We start from the raw sequence: 23,122 nt of genomic DNA on the forward strand, positions 1-23,122 counted from the left end.
TCCAAACATTAGGGGAAACCGGGGCAAGATGATACACTTTTTACATTTTATTTTTTTGTTCTTTTCTATACAGCATTTGTGCCTATCTTTAATATAATTCGAAAGTACAATATCCTTCGTGACAACAGAAAAAATATATACTAAAAATTTGAAAGTAAATTTATAGAAGACATCCGTTTTTTATCTTCAAGGATGTCTATATAGCGAGTCAACTTGCCCCGACAATATAAGGTAAATTGCCTACACCGAGAAGAATATGGTTTGATTTAATTAAATGTTGACGTTATGGTTTACTATAAATATATAAAGTGAATATATATATATATGAATTATATAAATATCTCATTGTTTTAATATAGCCTGAAGTATAAAATCACAGTTTTACTGTTTCAGGCTGTATTAAAACAATGAGATATTTATATAATTCATACTAAACATGAAATCTCTGGTCCATATTTGTGTAAATAAAACTTATTGGAACAATAACTAAAAGTAGAACAAGCTATACACGTCATGAGTTCGAACATGCCATACCAACTTGTTCCATTCCTTTCGTGTCAACATACCCGAAAGCAAATTAAATTCTTTCGGGTCATATATATAAAGCATGATATAAAAATATATTGTTTAAATGTTTGTTAAAATGTAATCAACTAAATATATTTTCTAACTGTGATAGCAACTAACAAAATTCTACAATTATCAATAGGTAAATGAAATTACGAGATTGTGAGAATTTACTTCCACTATTAAAAATGCAATTTAATGCCATTAATTCATAACTGTTGCTCATGATAAAATGCAACTTACGTCATATGTGTCAAAGATGGTTTTGCACTGCCTACTTGCTAGATTCTGCAATTTATTGGGAAATAGCTGAATATAAACAATGTGTAAATTTACTCCTGTAACTTACTTCGGTCTCCCCTATTTGCTTTGATGTGTGTCACATTGCAAAAATAAATAAATTCAAGATATACCTTGCTTTCCACGTTTATACTTAATAAAAAATGCATAGATACGCTGCTCGATATAGACACCGAGAAGAAGATAGGGAATACCGGACTGAGGAAAACTGAAGTCGCTGACAGCGACAATAATGAATAAGATATTTTATAATGGATAAGTACATCAATGTATCAAGTTCTCATACATCTGAACTCTTGTCTACGCATATTGCAATACATAAATATGGGATTGGAATTCTCGGGAAATTTCAATTCGCTGAAAATATCAGTCCACGTTGCTAGATAATATAATACTAATGTTACTTATTCGAGGGGAAAATAACAAATGTCGCGTCGCACGAGCTATAGACGCTGTAAAGTCTCCCTCCTCAGCTGATCTGTCATTGATGCACAACAACAATATTATCACGCAACGTATGTGTATATCAAAACAGTACACGAAGAGCATTTCAATACATCACAACTGATTAAATTGCACAGTTGATCATGTTGTTGTACATATTGGGTTAATGCAATTGTAAAATTTTTTTGCGAGAAAAAGGACGCGTTTTTTTATACGGACGAATTTAAAGAATATATTTCGTTTAGAGAGCATGGACGCGTTGAAATTTACACTCGCAATTCTCGCAATCGCTGGATGCTGGCGACCGTTCTCGTGGACGTCGCTGATAAAACATACATTATACAACGCGTATTCATTATTAATAATTAGCCTACTGTACAGCTACACACTCACGCAGTTTATGGATTTTGTCCTAAATGTCGACAATCCTGACGATTTTACTAACGTTGTGTATCTGATGTTGACCCTGTTCTCTTCGTGCTACAAAATACTAGATCTATGGGTGAATCATAAGAGTTTAGCGGAATTAATTCAGAATCTTACGGAAGGAACATTTAAGCCACTAGTACCTGTCGAAATCGAAATTCGACGTAAATTCGACAAAGTAATACAGTAAGTAAAAAAAGAAATTATTTTTTTATTTACGTTACTTGATTTGTAAGAATTGTGTAAATAATTATAAAATTTGGCAGATATATAGATTATAATATTAATTTTATAAATTAGAATTGGGGGGGGGGGATTTTACTACTTCAACCAGAATTGTGTTTCAAGTCTGACGATTTGTCGGCGTTTACTATGGTTGGAATAATATTTGTCTATTAAAAATAATAAAACACGAACATCCTGTTACGACTTTCCGTGCCCTATTCTTCATACTGAATTTTAATCCTCGGAGCCATTTGAATATTATTAATTTTATAAATATTGTAATCTTGTATCTAACGGAATGTTTAAAAAATCATTACAGCATTTTTCCCAAAGAATTTTTATAGATCTCACTCTTAATATTATTAACCCTAGCTTCCCACACTAGGGTGCCTGTAACACCAGGTAAAATTCTCTAGTTTGCTACTTCGAGAATTTACCTTTTCTTTACAAGCGAATATTTTCCAAACTACTGTCTTTTTCATATTTTCTTATTCATAGGCATATTCCTTGATGTCTGGCGTATCGATGGAAAAAAAGTGACTTAAAATTAGTTGATTTTTTCATATAGTTTTAGCTAAATATACGACGTGGAGTAGCCTGTACCCCAGTGTGGGAAGCCCGTAAAAATTTGGAAGTGTGGGAAGCTAGGGTTAATAGATATTATTAACAGAATTCTGTATCATATATACGTTTAAAATTATTTATATTTTATATATTAGTTGCATAACTTTGATTACATGTAGAAAATATTGTTTTTCTACCAAAGTAAAAGACATTTTTTGTCTTACGAGATAAAGGCGTAATCACTTTTTCTTATTTTTTTCTAGAAATAACGCAATGTGTTATGCTATGTTGGTTGCAGTCAGTTGCGCATTTCAGATCTTGGTATCATTACTGACGAATTTCAGAAAGAGGCAGTTAACATTCGGAGGATGGATACCATATGATTACTCGTCGTTCGTGATGTTTTCTCTCACATATGCTCATCAAATCGTAGGCGGAGTAGCTTCGTGCATTATTAACGTTGCTTGTGACTGTCTCATTGTCGGTTTGCTACTACATCTATGCTGTCAGATTACGATATTAGAATCTCGTCTGAAAGGTATCATATATGGCCAGTATACTCTCAGCGACTGTGTACGCCATCATCATCACATAATCGAGTTAGTCTTGTGATAATCTTGTTAGACTTAATCTTGGAATATTCAATAATTAAATTTGAATTTGGTAATATATCTTAAAGTTTTTTTTATTTACATGAAATATGTTTTAAAATTAATTAAAAAGAATATTCTATTATAGTATTAATTCTATTTATTCTGTTTACTCTTATATTTATGCAGATATATTTCATAATCAATTTGTTACTGATTTGCGATGTTAAATATATCTTAATATACTATCTTAATACACTATCTCAATAAATTTTTTTAATACATGTTATTTTAATACATTATTTAGTAAAATTTCCGAAATCGCCTATGTTCCGATTTGGGTCAAAGTTTGTAAAGATATTAATTCTTTTTAGATACAAAAGTCGTATATCAAAATTATTTTTTATTATTAACATATTAAATGGCATGTAACAATTATTTATGTCTTTCAATTTATCCAACACAATTAATTATAATGCTCAGTATAAAAATATTCTGTTTGCAGATACGCATACGCGACTAACGCGAAATTCACGAAGATAATCGCATTTCAATTCGTAGCAAGTACATTCATAATGTGCTCGAATTTGTACCAACTATCTAGAAATAAATTAAACGCTAATTTCATTGGTTTATTCTCATATACATCGTGTGTACTTGCAGAAATTTTCATCTATTGTTGGTTTGGAAATAAACTCAAACTAATGGTGTGCATATATTTATATATGTTTATATATGTACAAGGTGCATCAGACCACCCGTCCCACCCATTTCCCATAAGCGCAAGGTGACAAGAAGTTGGAGAAAACCATACGAAACTTTGTATTATTATTTCGACACCATCACCTCTCAATTTTCCAGTCGTTTCTCCTCAACGATTGAAAATACTAACGATTACGTTTAAATAAAAGACGTTTCTTTTTTTTAAGCTTTATTGAACAATACTCTACACGACATATGTTCCCATGTTGGAGATTTCAAAGTTGACTCCAGTTGCCATTACCTCCGGTTAATTTCAGTAAACAGAAATGCTTTCATTCGATTCCTCGAACAGGATTTAAGGCTTAACATCTCTCTCCAACTACCTGTCGCCTCGCGTTTACGGAAAAAGTTGAATGGGACAGATGGTCTGATATTCCCTGTACATATATGAGAATTACATTCCCAGACAATCCGCATGACTAAAAAGACGTCGTAAAGACATGCGTATTGTCTAGGTTATTACACGTTTTTTTTACAAAGAACCTGAAAGTAAAACATTTTGTATGTTAAAATACATGAATTTATAGAGCTTTCAATTAGTCGATAATATTTTCGGAACAGAATGGATAGCGTTGGATAACAAAACTAAAAGAAGCCTTTTGATAATTATGAATCGCGCGATGAGACCTATTGAGTTTACACACACTGCACACATTCTTAACATGAACCTAGACTCTTTTGTAGCGGTCAGTATAAAACATAATATATGTTATAAAATTTAATTTTTTTAACTAATACAATTTTTATCTTACATCTTTTGGTCAAGATTTTAGTAATAAGTTTTTCAAAATAAATATTGGTCATTATTAATATACATTTTATATGGAACATTTACCATGGTTGATAATTACGTAATATAGTACTAAAATTTATATAAATTTTAACTTTGGATAATCTTTTTTAAAGATTTTAAAAGAGATTAAATATATTTATAATTATTGCAGTTGCTTAAAACGTCGTATTCTGCTTACAACTTGCTAGTAAAAATACAGGAATAACGATATGAAAGTAGTGGATACAAAGATAAGTAAAAGATATTTGTTAAGTCCCTTGAAAAGAGCACCAATACTAGATGTACGTTAATTAATTATTAGTAAATATTAAATATTGTTAACAAGTAAACAAGTGTAGAAAATTCTTGCATTAACATAAGACTAAATTATTCTAGGCATTGATAACAATTAATTTTTTCAAATATTTTTTTATACCAAAATATATTTATATAAAATATGTAATAAATCGTAAAATATATTTTTTTCAAATAACGTTTCAAATAACGTTTGTCTTAATATTTTCATATGCAGGACAATACTGGGAAAATCGTAAAGATGTCATACACATACTATTCAACACATCAGTCTATTCGAAAAAACATTATTGCAAATATGAAAAATGTATCATAACAAGATATTATTAAAACCATTAATTATATTTCCTGCCTGACTCCAGCCTTATATAAGTGCATACCTTGTATTGTTATTCTTTTGTTTAATTACGATGTGGGAGTAGAAATACTGGATGATATGCCAGACGCGAACGTCTAATAAATAAAATACTTTATGTAACGAGAAATAATATATTTTGAAATTTTACGAAGTTACGAAGTTTATAATTACAGCTTTATATAAAGCATAACTTTAAAGTGCTTCTTGCGTAATCATATTGTAACAATTAATATACTGAGCGAGGTATCTCTATCTTCTAGATGAATACGATAATAAATGAAATAAACTTGCCCCTATCAACAAGTGACATATAAGGCGATCGTTGAATTATTAATAAACTTTGAAGAATTTGTTTCTTCCTCTCTTGATTATATTACGATTTTGCTATCTATCTAGAAGAAAAGAATAAAAATATACATCTCTTGTGTAATAAAAGTTGCAGGTAGAAGTCATTATACTAGAGCTACCTTACATAGATATTGCTGTATCGCAGGTTTTATGCTATAAAGATAGGGATATTAAATATGCAATAGAAAAGAGGAAAAATATCGTCGAGAAATATCGTCACCGTCGAAGAATCGCATCATACGTCTATAGACATTTAACGGTGCACCCTCTTGAAATAATGTTATCTGATTCTTTTTACTGCGTGATAGAAACTTTGTTAAGTTAAAGTTAAAGATATATTGTTGTGTGAACATCGTTCAAAGATTTCTATCAATCAATATCAGAAATATATGGCAATACACGTTATATAATTAAATATAATTATACATTATATATTTTCTTTATTTCCTAATTAAACGAGAAAGCTGATAATGCATATTTTGAAATTAACGCGTACAATTGTTATGATCACTGGATGCTTTCGACCACTTTCGTGGACATCTCTGTTTAAACGGACAGTTTATAATATTTACAGGGTATATGTAATTAGCATGTTATTTTTTTTTTCAATGTCGCAATTTATGGACATTGTTCTAAACGTTGACAATCCTGACGACTTCACTAATAATTTAAACATGATGTTAACCTCATCTGCTGCATGTTATAAGTTGTTTATCGTGTGGTTAAATTATGAGAAGATTGCAGCTTTAATTAACTGTCTCACTGAAGTGCCATTTAAGCCCTTAAATTTGGATGAGATAAAAATTCGACGGCAGTACGATAAAATAATATGGTAAATATACTTCTTAATTAAATAATCTTCAATCTTTTATGTAACATTATAGATATTTCTTTAATTCAATATTTTGTACATATAATTAGTACATTTCTTTAAAAATATATTACAAATTCTAACGTAATTTAAAAATTTAGATTTATTATTTAAAATTATATATATTTCAGAAATGCAAAGCAAATTTGTATTAATAAAATTTTAAATAATTTAATAATAAATTAATTTAAAAGAATCAAATTCAATTATTACCTATTATTAAATAGTAGTATATTATTTATCACAAAGAATAAATGTACAATTATTTCAAATTCTTTATCTTCTTTACAACTAATGTTCTACGAAGCTTAGAACATGGATATAACAATTTCTTCAATCATCTTCTAGGAACAACACGTTACGTTACACGAGCTTAATTGGAACAACATGCTCGTTCATCGCCGTGATGTCGTTATTCATTGATTTTAGGCACAAAAGATTAACGTATAGAGAATGGGTACCATACGATTATTCGTCTTACATAACTTACTGTTTAACTTACGCTCAGCAAATGATAAGTACCTTCCACTGTGCTAGTGTGAACGTCGCTTGCGATACCCTTTTATGTGGACTCTTAATGCACATATGTTGCCAGATCGAGATCTTGGAATATCGCCTAAAGAATATCTTAAGCAATCAATTTACTCTGGGCTACTGCATACACCATCACAATCGAATTTTACAGTTAGTTATCAAGAGACACGGTAGTGTCTCGCGCCAAGTACACGCGGAGCGAGACCGACCGTGACTCTTTTACGCGACGCGATGAGTTGCGAGTACTTTATATTAATGCCGGAAAATGATATATCTATTATTTAGCATTGCTATTATGTATATTATTTAATAAAGCATGATAGAAATCATACGCTTTTTTCTACCTTTTTCATTCACATTTTTTACAATTGCAAGAAAAAAAGATTCAAGATTTTATACTGAACCAAAATATAATTATTTTAGATGCTTTATACAATCGCTAAAATGTACACATTATTATTAACAATATTAACTTTTACTACTATATAGCTATTATACATATATCGTGTTTTTACGACTTCATTAATATGTTAATTTGTTAATCTGATCTGCACATGTCTAGTCATTTTTTTGAATAATAAAAAATTCATCTATTAATCATAACAACGTAAATATTATTAATTTTATGTACAAATATCACAGCATATAAAAACCAAAAATTCTATTACAGATATGCGCAAGTAGTGAATATGAGATTTACAAAAATAGTCGGATTTCAGTTTATGGCAAGTACGATGGTAATTTGTTGCAATTTGTATCAACTGACCAAGTCGACTTTGAGCGCAAACCATGTACAATTAATTATGTATACAAGTTGCATGCTGACGCAAATATTTATTTATTGCTGGTTTGGAAATAAAGTCAAATTAAAGGTATATGCATCTAATAAAACAAATTGTTAAAGGTCATAAATAAAATATTTTACACATTATATTATAGGGCCTTGAATTAACGGACAGTATTTTTCAAATGGAGTGGACAAATCTAGACAATAGCATTAAGAAGGGCCTCTTGCTAGTTATGAAACGTTCGATGATACCCATTGAAATTTCTACTGTGTATGTTCTAACCATAAATTTGGATTCTTTTGTAGCGGTTAGTATAAAAAATGTATCCTAATGTAACTAAAACAATCAACTGGAATAATTATTTAATAAATTTCTAATTTCTTTAATTACAATTCTATTCAAATAATAAAATTTGTTCTATAAAATAAATTAGAAGTGTGTTCATATATTTACACTTACCTACTTAGCTAATGTAAATTATTATTGATCGACTTACAAATATTTATAATAATATTTATAATACATAAATTTATAATAATTTGAAATATTTTTTAACATTTCAGTTGCTTAAGACATCATATTCTGTTTATAATTTACTATTGCGAGTGTAATAATAAAAATTGTTATATTTTCATATGCGATAATGCAATTACGCATTATGTTTTATGTCAGGAAAATATGCAATAATCTTGCAAGCAGATTGCATATGTGGAATACAATAACTTTATATATATATTAGATTATTTAAATTATATATAGTATATTATTTAATGTATAAATAATTGACAAGTTAAAATTGGTACCTACTTTAAAGAAATTCATAGTTTATTATAAGAAAGTATAGAAAATAATAACTTATAGTAGAAATAATAATGTAATATTTTTCCCAGATATTATTTGTATATTACTATTATCTATTGTAAAGTTCGAAATCCTACAGAAATGATTATGGAAGAACAAAAATTACTGCGATTATCATTTCCACCCAATCCAAACATTATTTGATGTGATGTGTGTCACGCAGCGAAAACTAATAAATTCAAGATACCTCGCTTTCCGCGTTTATAAAAAATGCATAGATATGCTGCTCGATATAGACACTGAGAATAACATAGAGAATCCTGGGGGAGCTGAGGAAAGCTGAAGTCGCGGACAGTGACAATAATGAATAAAATATTTTGTAATGGATGAGTAGAACCATGTATCAAGATTTCATACATCAGAACTCTTGTCTACGCACACTTATATTGCAATATATAAATATAGGATTGGAATTCTCGGGGAAAATTTCAATTCGCTGAAAATATCAGTCCACGCTTGCTATAATAACAATGTTACTTATTCGAGGGGAAAATAACAAATGTCGCGTCGCACGAGCTATAGACGCTGTAAAGCCTTTCTCCTCAGCTGACTTGAGATTGATGTATAACAATATCATCACGCAACGTATATCAAAACGAAGTACATGAAGAGCATCTTAAAACATTACAACACATTAAATTACATAGTTGATTATGTTGTTGTACATATTGTTGATGCAATTGTGAAAATTTCTTACAAGAAAAAGGAAGTTTTTACTGAGAAAGAATATTTTATTATTTAGAGAACATGAACACGCTGAAATTTACACTCGTCATTCTCGCAGTCGCTGGTTGCTGGCGACCGTTCTCGTGGACGTCGCTGATCAAACACACATTATATAACGCGTATACATTATTAATAATTAGCCTAATGTACAGCTTCACATTCACGCAGTTTATGGATGCTGTACTAAATGTCGACAATCCGGACGATTTTACTAACATCTTATACACGATGGTGACCATGTTCGCTGCGTGCTATAAAATACTTAATCTATGGGTGAACCACGAGAGATTCGTGGAATTAATTCATAATCTTACGGAAGGAACGTTTAAACCAGTAGTACCTGTCGAAATCGAAATTCGACGTAAATTCGACAAGATGATACAGTAAGTATGAAATTATATCTTTATTTAGAGTAAATTCGGGTGAGATGGCCTTAGAGGAGAGATGGCCTATTCGATACTAGATGTCAAGCTAGATTGAGAGAACATGGGTGGGTCATCTCTCCTCTATGACTATCTCACCCGATTTATCCTATGTTATCTGATTTGTAAGAATTGTCAATAATAGTAAAGTCTTGCAGATATACATATACATTAGAATATTAATTCTATAAATACGGAATATTTAGAAAATTATTCGAGCATATTTTCTCAAAGATTTTTTTTCATGTATTTCGTTCTTAATATTACTAACAATAAGAGAACTCTATGAATATCATGTACAGTGTACGTTCAAATTATTTGTATTTTATGTATTATTTTATATATATTTCTCATAAATTTTACATATAGAAAATACCATTTTTCTACAAAAAGAAATTTTTGTCTTGCGAGATAAGAACAAAATTACTTTTCTTGTTTTTTATAGAAATTACGCAATGTGTTATGCTATCTTGATTATGGTCACTTGCGCAGGCCACGTTTTGCTATCGTTACTAACGAATTTTAGAAAAAGGCAGTTAACATTTAGAGGATGGGTACCGTTTGATTACTCGTCGTTTGTGATATTTTGTTTCACATACGCTCATCAATACATAGGCGTGATATCTGGGTCCCTTGTTAACGTTGCTTGTGACAGTCTCATTGTTGGCCTGCTACTGCACCTATGCTGTCAGATTACGATCTTACAGTATCGTCTGAAAGGTGTCATAAATGGCCAGAATACTCTGAGCGACTGTGTACGCCAACATCATCACATAATCGAGTTAGTCTTGTGAAAATCTTGTTAGATTTATAATTTTAGAATGTTTAATAATTAATTCTAAATTTGGCAATATATTTTAAAGCTCTCTTATTTACATAAAATATATTTTAAAATTTATTATTTTATAATATTATTCTGTTTATATACTATTTATTCTTATATGTATATACATATGTATTTTATATTCAATTTGTTACTGATTTGAATCAATGATATATATTATCTCTTTATTTTTTATTTTTACTATTAAAGATATTAAATGACATGTAACAATTATTTTTGTCTTTCAATTTTTCCAATACAATTAATTGTAATGCTTACTATAAAACAATTCTGGTTTACAGATATGCATACGCGACTAACGCAAGATTCACGAGAATAATCGCGATTCAATTCGTAGCGAGTACATTCGTAGTGTGCTCGAATTTGTACCAACTAAGTAGAACTACATTAAATACATATTTCATTGGGATATTTGCATATACGTTTTGCGTACTTGTACAAATTTTCATTTACTGTTGGTTTGGAAATAAACTTAAACTAATGGTGTGCATGTTTATAATACCCCAAATTATATTATGCGAATAATATGTACATATATATATGTATGTTTAAATTTCATTGTATATACATATCTATGTATATACAATGTGAGAATTATATTATTGCACGTCTCTTTTATAAGAACCTGCACGCTGATAGTAATACATTTAGCATATTAACGTTTATGAATTTACAGAGCCTACAATTGGTCGATAATATATTCGAAATAGAATGGATAGCGTTGGATAATAAAACTAAAAGAAGCCTTTTGATAATTATGAATCGCGCGATGAGGCCTATTGAGTTTATCAGTGCACACATTCTTAACATGAACCTAGACTCTTTTGTAGCGGTCAGTATAAAACGTAGTATGCTATAAAATTAACTTCTCTAACAAATAAAATTTCTATCTTTTATCTTTTGGGCGAAATTTTAGTAATAAGTTTTTCAAAAAAAATATTGGGCATTATTAATATACATTTTATATGTAACATTCATCATAGTTAATAATTATGAAATATGGTACTAAATATAAATTTTAACACTATGGATTATCCCCCTAAATAATTTTAAAAGAGATTGAATATATTAATAATTACTGCAGGTGCTCAAAACGTCGTATTCTGCTTATAATTTGCTAGCACAAATAAAAGAATAACGGTATGAAGACAAGTATTACGGCAAGTAAAATATATATTGCTAATATTAATCGTTAATGCGTAATTTGTTAAGTCCTTTAATAATAACACCAATATTAGAATACGTTAATTATTAATCAATATTATTAATAAATATTGTTGAATACAAAAAGGTGCAAGAAATTGTTGCATTAAGATAAGACTAAAAATATTCTAGTACTTGTTAAGAGCTGATCTTTTTTAATGTTTTTTTTTTATTTTATATAAGCATATATTTAAAAATATAATAGGTTGTGAATTATTTATTTTTAAATAACGTTTTCTTACAATAATAAAAAATAATAAAAAAATTTTATACACAGGACGATACTGGGAGAATCGTAAAAAATTACATACATACTTCTATACGAAATGGAAAAGACTTAATTACATCATTGCAAATATGAAAAATGTGTCATGGAAATTAAAATATTATTAAAATTATTAATTTTAGCCTATCTGAGAGAGACTATCTGAGAGAGCCTTATGATTATACATTTATACATACCCCGTATGACACTCTTTTTTCTTGATTTCGTTGCGCGAATAGAAATCAATACTGGGTGATACGCCAGTCGCGAACGATATTAAATAAAATACTTTGTGTAACGGAAAGAAACATATTTCCAGGTATTACGAAGATTACTCGTATCTCATATCATATCTATTGATAAATATTTGAAGAGTTAATTCTCCGTCTCCTACTTTATTACAATTTTGTCCTCTCACTCAAGATGTAAAAATGAAAATAATATGTCTTCTGCAATAAAAATTGCACACAGAAGTATTTCTATCAACTACCTCGCGTAAATATTACATTACAGACAATGACTGCAAGTTTGATATTAGGTATACTCTCGGCAGACACTATTACTCTATTACAAGTATACGAAGGTAAAGACATCAAATTTATAGAAGAAAAGAGAAAATATTATTGGCGATAACATTGTTTCGAAGAATTATGTGTCACAGTCTATAGACGTTTCTCAGTGCACATTCTTAAAATTATATTATATCTCATCTTACACTTTTTACGAAATAGTGATTTTGTCAGACTACAGTTATTTTGAGAACAATTAAAATTGCTGTAAAAAATTCGATAATTATTCTATCAGTACCAAAGTTGATAAAACACGTTGTATAAACAGATAAAGATAAACGTATCTTTCTTTTAATCAAACAAGACTTTATAATGCGCATACTGAAACTGACGTGTACAATTTTTATGATCGCTGGATGCTTTCGACCGCAATCGTGGACGTCTTTGTTTAAACGGACAGTTTACAATGTCTACAGATTGTATGTAATTAGCATGTTATACACTTTCACATTGTCGCAAGTAATAGACGTTGTGATGAATACCGATAATCCTAACGACTTCACCGACAATTTGAATAAGTCGTTGACCGTGTCGGTTTCGTGTTATAAAATTTTTATCGCGTGGTTAAGTTACAAAAACATTGCTGCATTAATTAATTATCTTACCGAAGAGCCATTTAAACCGTTGGATTTGGGTGAAATGAAAATACGAAGACAATACGATAAAATAATACGGTAAATATGTTTTTAAATTAAGAATTATTTTCAAGCTTTTATTTAACATTAGTCTATTTAATTTTTTTTTTCATTGTGTATTAAGCATGCAATATCTTAAATATATGTAAAATTATATCTAAATTCTAATATTTATTTTTATTTAAAATTATATATAATTTGATATGTTAAAAATGTTAGAGACATATATATTTATATTTTATTTAGTTTTTAATAATAATTGTTTAATAATAAATTATGTTTCACAATTATTATATATTAAAATAAAGCCTAATTAGCAGTATTGTCACAGATACTTAGCACTACTGTCACAGATTATTCATGATAAAGAATAAATATAAAATCGTTTTCTCAAGCACTTCGTATCGAAACTTATATGCATTAGAAATATCACAGATAACAATTAACATGTTTGGTCACTTTCTAGGAACAATACGTTACGCTACACGATCTTGATTGCGACGTCATGGACGTCCTTAAGTTTGACTTCATTGCTCACTGACTTTAGACACAGAAAATTGACATATAGAGGATGGATACCATACGATTATTCATCTTACGCGACGTTTTGTTTTACGTACGCTGTGCAAGTATTAAGCACGTTCCACTGTATTGTTGTGAATGTTGCTTGCGATACTCTCTTATGTGGGTTCTTGATGCACATATGTTGTCAGATCGAAATCTTGGAATATCGCCTGAGAAAATTCTTGTGCAATCAATTTAGTTTGGGCTACTGCATACGCCATCATAATCGAATTTTTGAGTTAGTTATCATATTAACAGTGGAATATTAAGTATTATTTAGCATTACTTTCACCAATATTTTATTGATGTTTTAATCAGTTAATCTATTGTACACACGTTTCAATAATTTTTAATGTATAAACATAATTAAAAAATTAATGTATTAATAATTACGATCAAAACTCTATTAGCTCACTATATGAATATCATACTGTTCTAAAAACAAGAATTTGATTGCAGATTTGCGCGGATGGTGAATACAAGATTTACGCAAATAATCGGATTGCAGTTTATGGCTAGTACAATGGTAACGTGTTTCAATTTGTATCAACTGACTAAGTCCGCTCTGGGAACAAACCATGTTCTGACAATTATATACACAATATGCATGCTAACGCAAATATTCATTTATTGCTGGTTTGGAAACAGAGTCAAATTAAAGGTACATCTCTTTAATTAAACAGGTTGAAAAAACGTACCCCCCCCCCATAAACAATATATTACATATATTCTTTTTGTAGAGTTTACAATTAACAAACAGCATTTTTCAAATGGAATGGCCAATTGTGGAAAATAGTGTTAAAAAAGGCATCTTAATAATTATGAAGCGTGCAATGACACCCATTGAAATTTCTACCATATATATTCTGAACATAAATTTGGATTCCTTTGTAGTGGTTAGTGTAAAAATTTATCTTAATGCGCGTTAATTTTAAGGAAGTTAAAATAATCAAGATGTCAAATAAAATTCTAATGATTGTTTTTTCTATTGCACATGTGCATACAAACACGCACACACATACACACACACACACATTTAATTTAAATAATAAAAATTATCCTTATAAATATATCTATTAAAATTACATATATAAATATATTATTATTAGCTAATTTATAAATATGAATATTTTTATAAAAAATAGTTTTATATCTAGCTAATATAATAGACTTAAATGTCTTTATCATTTCAGTTGCTTAAAACATCATACTCTGTGTATAATGTATTGCTACAAGTACCAGAATAGTAAAAATAAGAAAAGGATAAATAAGAAGCTCATTTTATTAGCATATAGTTATAAAGAAATTGCAATAGAATAATTGTTACCTATATAAATATTAATATAAATATATGTTTGTTAATTGTAGTTATAAGAAATATATGAATATATGTATCTCTTACCGTTTTTTTATTTTAAATATGTTTTTATGTACCAAGGGACACATGTAAAATACAAAGCTTGAGTTCAATATTAGTATCCGACTGATTACAAGAATCATGAAAAGTATCATATTGTATGGTTAAAGAAGAAGAACCGGAATTGCATCGTTGCATATAAAAATATAGCATTACATAAATTTAGGTATTATTAAATTAAATCGTTTCGACTGTTTGACTGTATTTTCTTATAAATGTATACCTCTAATCATGTTTATAGCGACTCCTTCGTCTGCTTATGTTGCGTGTAGGAATCGATACTAGAATGTCGCGACTCTTATATGGATAGTAGACAAATGTAATGAGAGACGTTATGTATATCGTGAGACTTATATCAAGATATTGCCGAGGTTCACATCTCATATATTATTGAAAAACCTTTGAAAAATTTTTCCTTTTCTTCTTGACATGTTATAACTTTGTTCTCTATTTCGATGTAGCAATGGAAATATTACATCTTCTATATAATCGAACGTGTACGTAGAAATAGTTTACCCAATTATCTTGAGGCCATACTGCCATGCATTGAAGACAATTATTGCAATTTTGTTATTATAAAGATACAGATATTGAATATGCAAAAGTAAGTAGGAAATATCGATGGAAAATATTGTTACCATCGAGAAGTAACGTCATAAGTCTATAGACCTTCTACAGGGCCTTGTATCTTCGTGAAATTATGTTATTTTGTCTTACTTCTCGTATAATAGAGATTCTGTTAGGCTAAAGTTATCTTGAGAGCAATGAATATTGACCTAATATTTCCATTATTATACTCACAAAAAGTTATAACACGTTATATAGTCTTATACAACCCAATTCTGCTGTATCTATTTTTCCGTTTACTTTTCTTTCTACACAATTAAATTAATATAATATCCTGATATAATGCATATTTTGAAATTGACGTATACAATTGTTACGATATCTGGATGTTTTCGGCCGCAATCGTGGACATCTTTATTTAAACGGACAGTTTACAATATCTACAGATTATATGTAATTACCATGTTGTACACGTTCACAATATTTCAAATTATGGACCTCGTCCTGTATGTCGACAATACTAACGACTTCACAAACAATCTGAATATGATGTTGACCGTATCAATTTCATGCTATAAAGTACTCATCATGTGTTTAAATTATGAGAATATTGTAGCGTTAATTAACTATCTTACCGAGGAGCCGTTTAAACCACTAGATTCGGATGAAATGAAAATTCGACGACGATATGATAAACTAATACGGTAAATATATATTTTAATTTAGTAATTTTCGATCCCTTATTTAACATTGCTCTTTGGGAAATATTTATTTTATTTATAATATTTCTTATATACACATTTAAAATTACATTTATTTAAAATAAATATTTTAAATAAATGTAATTTTAAATGAATTAAACATTTTAATTTTTTTTTTAATTCAACTCATTTCACAAGTTACTTCTATTAAAAACTGGAAATAAAAATTTTTAAATTGTTTAATAATAAATTATGTTCGACAATCTACAGTAAAAAAATATTAAATTGGTAGTACTAGTATCAAATAATATTTTATTTGTTATAACAAATAGATGTAAATTTTCTCAAGTATTTTATTTTATATAGTTTATGTGTGTTAGTAATAACATCGGTATAACTCTTTAGTCACTTTCTAGGAACAATACATTAAGGTACACACTCTTAGTTACGGCAACATGCATAATCGTCATTTCGTCTTCGGTATTCACTGACTTTAGACACAAAAGGCTAAAATATAGAGAATGGATACCATACGATTATTCATCTTACAAGATATTTTGCTTCACATATGCTCAACAACTTTTAAGCGCATGTTATAGCGGTATTGTAAGCGTCGCAATAGATAGTCTTGTGTGCGGATTGTTTATGCACATATGTTGTCAAATTGAGATTTTGGAATATCGCCTGAGAAAAATTTTGAACAATCAACTTACTGTGGCTTATTGCGTACGGCATCATAATCGAATTTTTGAGTTAGTTATCATTTTAGCGCCAAAAAATTATATCTTATTCAGCATTGCTATATCATATGTAATTTATTTGGCAAAGTTGTGCGATAGAAGTCATATATTTTCTCCGTTTTTATTTGATTGATATTTTTTTGATTATAAAGAAGTAGGCTAAAAAAAATTCTATGTTATGTCCAAATGATTAAGTGCACTAAAATTTTTAAAATGTACTTTCTTTTACTATTATTGTTTAAGTGCAATTGCCATTAAATAATTGTCAATTATACATATATATATATATATATGTCTTTTACCACATGCTTTTATCGCCTTATTTATAGATATATTTGCTATACTACTTTATTAAAGCATTAATCAGTTTTCATTTTTATCATAACTTTTTTCATAATTAATGTTAGCATTAAAATCATAATAAGTAAGTTAACTTATTATTTATAAACTTTATTTGCTCTATATATATATAAGTTTACGATTCTCTAAACGCAAAATCTCAATTGCAGGTTTGCGCAGTTAGTGAATATAAGTTTTACAAAAATAATCGGATTTCAATTTATGGCGAGTGTTATGATAACATGCACAAATTTGTATCAATTGACTAAGTCAACTTTCAACGCAGACCATTTTTCATTAATTACATTCACAGGCGCCATGCTAACGCAGATATTTATTTATTGTTGGTTTGGAAACAAAGTCAAATTGAAGGTATATCTGATAGAACAAAAGCTTAGAAGTGATAAATATAATATTTTACGTATTATTTCGCAGAGTCTCCAATTAACAGATAGCATTTTTCAAATAGAGTGGCCAAAAATGAACAATAATGTCAAGAAGAGCTTGTTGATAATTATGAAACGTGCAATGACACCAATTGAAATTTCTTCTTTATATATCTTGACTATGAATTTGGATTCCTTTGTATCGGTGAGTATAGAAATATTTATAACTATAAGACGTATGAATCGGCCTGACTGGCAATAATTTTATCGTCGTGACGATATATTTAGAAATATTTATATCTTAATGTACCTATAAAATTTTATTATAATTTAAATAATCAAAGTACTTCACAAAGCTTTATTTCTGCTTACACTCCAGTTACATTTAATTATCTAATAAATCTTCTATAATACCTTTGTAAATTTGATTATACACATAGATTATATAATATTGTTCGCCTATTTATTATATAAATATTCGTGATTCTAATAATGTTTAGTGTTTTTTTATCATTTCAGTTGCTTAAAACATCATATTCTGTTTATAACTTATTAATACAGGTACAAGAATAATAGAAAGTAAACGATAAATAAAACAAAACATGTTAAGTTGATTATAGTAATTATAAAAGAATTGTAATAAGATGATTGTTATTAGTAATAAATCTAATGTTTATTTTATTTATTAGCTATAGTTGTATAAAATATATGTACATGTATAAGACATTGTTTTTTATACTTTAAAAGTATTTTTATACATACTACCAAAGAATTATATAAATATTATATATTTTAATTTAATACTGTCAAAGTTTCTCTACTTTGATGTAGGGGAGACCGGGGAGACCATAAGTTTTATGTTTACAATGGATCAAAAAGTATTTACATACCCAGTTTTCGTTATCTTTATTCGAAGGAATAATATACATATAAGTACGAACTGTATCCATAAGTAATTTATTACATACAGTATATGTAATAAGTTACTTATGGACACAATTTGTACTTATGTATTATTCCTTCGAATAAAGTTATTGTAAGAAAACTGGGTGTGCAAATACTGTTTTGATCCACTGTATATGTTATTATAATTGAATATAAAATACATGATACCTCGTGTAAGGCGTTGACATACCATTGACTTTATTCCAATATCCATATGCAGAGTGATTAGAAGAATTATAAAATAAATCATGTTGTATAGTTAAAGAAAGAAAACTGAAATTGCACATTCAGAAAAGAACTTGACGTCAATAAATGAAATATCAGAAGATCTTTTTTTCTATATGGTTGACTGTTTTAAGCTTTATAAATGCATACCTCTAATGTCTCTTTATCTTTCTATATTGCATGTGTGAGAATCAAGATTGAACGACTTCTAAGCAAAGGCAATATCAAATAAAATATTTTGTCTTCGATGCATCGAGATGTGATATGTATCGAGGTATTATTGTAGACATTATTTTTACCTCATACTTTATTAATGTATCTTTAAAGAATTTACTCTCTTTTCTTTGTTATATTAGAATTTTGCCCGTCCTTCTGTAAGTATAATATATGAAAATAGTTTATCTCTTATATGAGAGAGAAAAGTTGCATGTAGAAATAATTTGTCTTGCTATTTTGCGTAAATATCGCTTTGAAGAGAATTGTTGCAAATTTGGTATCATGAACATACGGTTATTAATTATGCAAGAAGAGAGAGGACTTACTGTCAACGTTTATCATCAGAGAATCGCGTCACAAGTCTATAGACATTCCTAAGTACACTCTCTTGAAATGTAAAGACAAAACATTTTTGTCTTTACTTCACGTGCAATAAAGAACCTGTCAAGTTAAAATTATCTTAAAAATAATAAATGTGGTTTAAAAATTTTCAAAATTTCTAAAACAGTACCGAAGCTTTAACATACGCAAATATATTTGTGTTTTTTTTATTCAAACAAAAAACAAAAATGCATATTTTAAAGTTTACATTTTTAATCGTTACGTTTGTTGGATGCTTTCGACCGCTAACTTGGACGTCGCAATTTAGACGTGCTATTTATAATCTCTACAGAATATTTATAATTACCATTTTATACACTTTTGCTTTTTTACAATTTATGGATATTTTGCTGAACGTCGACAATCCCGACGACTTTACTAATATTTTATATATGGCTTTAAATGTGTCCGTTTCTGGTTTTAAATTACTGATAATGTGGCTAAATTATGAGAATGTTACAACATTAATTACTGCACTTAACGAGGAACCATTTAAACCGTTGGATCCAGGCGAGTTGGGAATTCGTAAAAAATTTGATACATTAATACGGTAAATATATATTATATAAATTATATATATTTAACTTTTATTTAACTATGATTTCTTTTGGGACATTAATTTCTAGGTCTAATACATTACGCTATTCGATTTTGATTGCGACATCATGGACGTTCATGAGTTTGATGTCGTTGCTCACTGATTTTAGACACAGAAAGTTAACGTATAGAGAATGGGTACCATACGATTATTCATCTTACATGGTGTTTTGCGTTACGTATGCTCACCAAATTCTGAGCACGTTTTATTGTGCTAGTGTGAACGTCGCCTGCGATACTCTCATATGTGGATTCTTAATGCACGTGTATTGTCAAATAGAGATCTTGGAACATCGCTTAAAAAAGATCTTAAGTGATCAAAGTATCTTGGACTACTGCATACGCCATCATAACAGTATATTTGAGTTAGTCATCCTAATAATAATTTTATATGTATAACGTTCTTTTTTAGTTAACTAAAAAAAACGTTATATATAAAATTCGCGATTTCCATGATGTACTTAATTACAATTATCCTGTAAGACGAAACAACGGTATACATTAAATTTTCTTTAATTTCTATTATTGTAAAAAGAAAAATCTAAAACTTTGATTTAAGATAGCTAAATAATATAATTTATTATCTTTCGTTTTATATCTAAACGACTCATATATATTTATTTTTTATGTTATGTTGTTAACACGTTCCAATCAGCATCATTAAGTTCTTTTGAACTACAATAATTATTATAATATATCGCTGTTTTTTAAATAATAGGTCATGCTTTTGGATCGATATGCAACATGCATATCCACATATTATAAAATGAAAAATTTGATTTCAGATTTGCGTGTTCAATAAATGCAAAATTCTCACATATAATCGGATTACAGTTTATAATAAGCACATTGATAATATGCTCCAATTTGTATCAATTAAGCCAATCGTCGTTAAACACAGACAGTATTGGATTAATTGGATTTACGTGCTGCATGTTAACAGAAATATTTATTTATTGTTGGTTTGGTCACAAAATTAAATCAAAGGTATGTCTAATTGAGATATATCTAGTCTTTTTTTCATCTCATAATTTGTGTCGCATTACTGTTATATATTATTCATAACAATCATATTAAATCACACATTATAGTTTCGCCTAATAAATAAAAATATTATAAAATGGTAACATGTTGTACATAGAAATATTTAAAAAGTATTTTATTATTTTATATATTTAAAACTCTCAAATAAGAAAAATATTATTTTGCATATTAATTTGCAGAGCGTTCAATTATCGGACAGCATTTTCCAAATAAAGTGGCCAATGTTGAATAACAGCGTCAAAAGAGATCTCCTAATAATTATGAAACGCGCGATTGTGCCTATCGAATTTACTACTGCACATATCATTAGTTTGAATTTGGACTCTTTCGTGGCGGTTAGTATAGTAAATTTTGTATTGTGTAATATCCACCCATCGTCGACTTGGGATAAAATGACAATGTGGATTTTTACTATGTTTTATTATTTTAGCTACTTAAAACATCGTACTCCGCTTATAATTTATTGGTACGAGTACAAGAAAAGTAAGACAAATGTGTAATGTGTTCTGTTTTACAATATAGTTGCATATATCTGTAATCAAAATGCAATAAAAATAAATTATATTAACAGCAGATTTAGTAAGTATCCATATGTAATTTTTTATATCCACATAATGTATATTCATCAATAATAAATCCTTATTAATGTTATTTTAAATATAATAAAATGTAGTGAAAAATATTATTAATTACGTATATAATAATTTATTAATAAGATATTAATATTTATAAAAAGAGATATTATTTGCATATAATATCTTAATATTTATTTATAAGTAATAATTATAAGACAAAAGAAAAATTTGATCTTTATTATACTTTCCTGTCATATATTTTTATATTGCTGGGAAGTGAATGTGAAAGTGTTAAACAAATCAAACTTAACATTGATGCTACCGAAGAAATTCTATTGTAATATATGTATGGATATTTGCTTGAGAGTATATCTTTGTAGATAAGCAGACAATAAAAAATTAAATATTTCATAATCGATGTACAGGAATGTTAAAATATCAAAATTGTTTTGTGGACAAAATTGTCCACAAAAAATAAAATACTAATAACAGTTAAAAGAGATTTATTCTTCCAAACGAATATTTTTCCTATTGTCTCGCAATTATCTTTAAAACAGACTTTCTCGAATCCCGTAAAGACTTTCTCCTAAATGATTTCTTATCAAACATAAAATAATATCTTTTAAAATATTGAACAAAAAATTTTATAAATTAAATGTAAGTTACATATCAAAATATTTTATATTTTAAAATATATTATCATGGTACTATTGTAATAAAAATAGTTGTAATAATATTTAACACTTTTAGGACCGGTCGTTCCAACCTGTTGGTAAACTAACTAATAGTTAAATCATATATATGTCTTGGTTTATCCTTTATTATATTAGACAAAGATAGACATATAACTATTAGTTAGCTTACCAACAGCTTGGAATAACCGGCCCTTAGTATTGTAGCGCTGTACAATGTGATTTTTTGACATCATAAAAGAATTATTTTTAATAAAACTTTGGTCATCTATTCCTTGACATGTAATAAAAACATTAATAAAACATAAATTATAGATTATTTCAAAAATTATTATTCAAAATTA

General features: G+C 28.3%; 5 protein-coding genes across 5 annotated transcripts; all 5 read left to right on the forward strand.

The window, feature by feature from the left end:
• Nucleotides 1-6,141: 6,141 nt before the first annotated feature.
• LOC139778254 (putative odorant receptor 85d) lies at nucleotides 6,142-8,195 on the forward strand. The gene is made up of 4 exons (XM_071716121.1): nucleotides 6,142-6,503; nucleotides 6,891-7,226; nucleotides 7,747-7,948; nucleotides 8,016-8,195. The coding sequence occupies exons 1-4, from the start codon at nucleotides 6,142-6,144 to the stop codon at nucleotides 8,193-8,195; spliced, it is 1,080 nt and encodes a 359-aa protein (XP_071572222.1).
• A 591-nt stretch (nucleotides 8,196-8,786) lies between these two features.
• Nucleotides 8,787-11,878, forward strand: LOC139778246 (odorant receptor 10-like). The gene is made up of 5 exons (XM_071716116.1): nucleotides 8,787-9,834; nucleotides 10,319-10,654; nucleotides 10,999-11,200; nucleotides 11,394-11,549; nucleotides 11,802-11,878. The coding sequence occupies exons 1-5, from the start codon at nucleotides 9,473-9,475 to the stop codon at nucleotides 11,853-11,855; spliced, it is 1,110 nt and encodes a 369-aa protein (XP_071572217.1). The 5' UTR covers nucleotides 8,787-9,472; the 3' UTR covers nucleotides 11,856-11,878.
• A 1,188-nt stretch (nucleotides 11,879-13,066) lies between these two features.
• LOC139778244 (putative odorant receptor 85d) lies at nucleotides 13,067-15,200 on the forward strand. The gene is made up of 5 exons (XM_071716115.1): nucleotides 13,067-13,428; nucleotides 13,856-14,191; nucleotides 14,413-14,614; nucleotides 14,694-14,849; nucleotides 15,147-15,200. Exons 1-5 carry the CDS (start codon nucleotides 13,067-13,069, stop codon nucleotides 15,198-15,200), a joined length of 1,110 nt encoding a protein of 369 aa, XP_071572216.1.
• Nucleotides 15,201-16,278: 1,078 nt separating this feature from the next.
• On the forward strand, nucleotides 16,279-18,676 carry LOC139778243 (odorant receptor 46a-like). The gene is made up of 5 exons (XM_071716114.1): nucleotides 16,279-16,641; nucleotides 17,055-17,390; nucleotides 17,888-18,089; nucleotides 18,153-18,308; nucleotides 18,623-18,676. Exons 1-5 carry the CDS (start codon nucleotides 16,280-16,282, stop codon nucleotides 18,674-18,676), a joined length of 1,110 nt encoding a protein of 369 aa, XP_071572215.1. The 5' UTR covers nucleotide 16,279.
• A 1,382-nt stretch (nucleotides 18,677-20,058) lies between these two features.
• LOC139778225 (odorant receptor 46a-like) lies at nucleotides 20,059-22,086 on the forward strand. Its single transcript, XM_071716099.1, has 5 exons — nucleotides 20,059-20,420; nucleotides 20,497-20,832; nucleotides 21,253-21,454; nucleotides 21,691-21,846; nucleotides 21,942-22,086. Exons 1-5 carry the CDS (start codon nucleotides 20,059-20,061, stop codon nucleotides 21,996-21,998), a joined length of 1,113 nt encoding a protein of 370 aa, XP_071572200.1. The 3' UTR covers nucleotides 21,999-22,086.
• The last annotated feature ends 1,036 nt before the right edge of the window (nucleotides 22,087-23,122 follow it).

Source organism: Temnothorax nylanderi, unplaced genomic scaffold (assembly GCF_030848795.1).
Source record: "Temnothorax nylanderi isolate EJ_2023f unplaced genomic scaffold, tnyl_v1.0 TNYL_tig0176_pilon, whole genome shotgun sequence".
Lineage (NCBI taxonomy): Eukaryota > Metazoa > Arthropoda > Insecta > Hymenoptera > Formicidae > Temnothorax > Temnothorax nylanderi.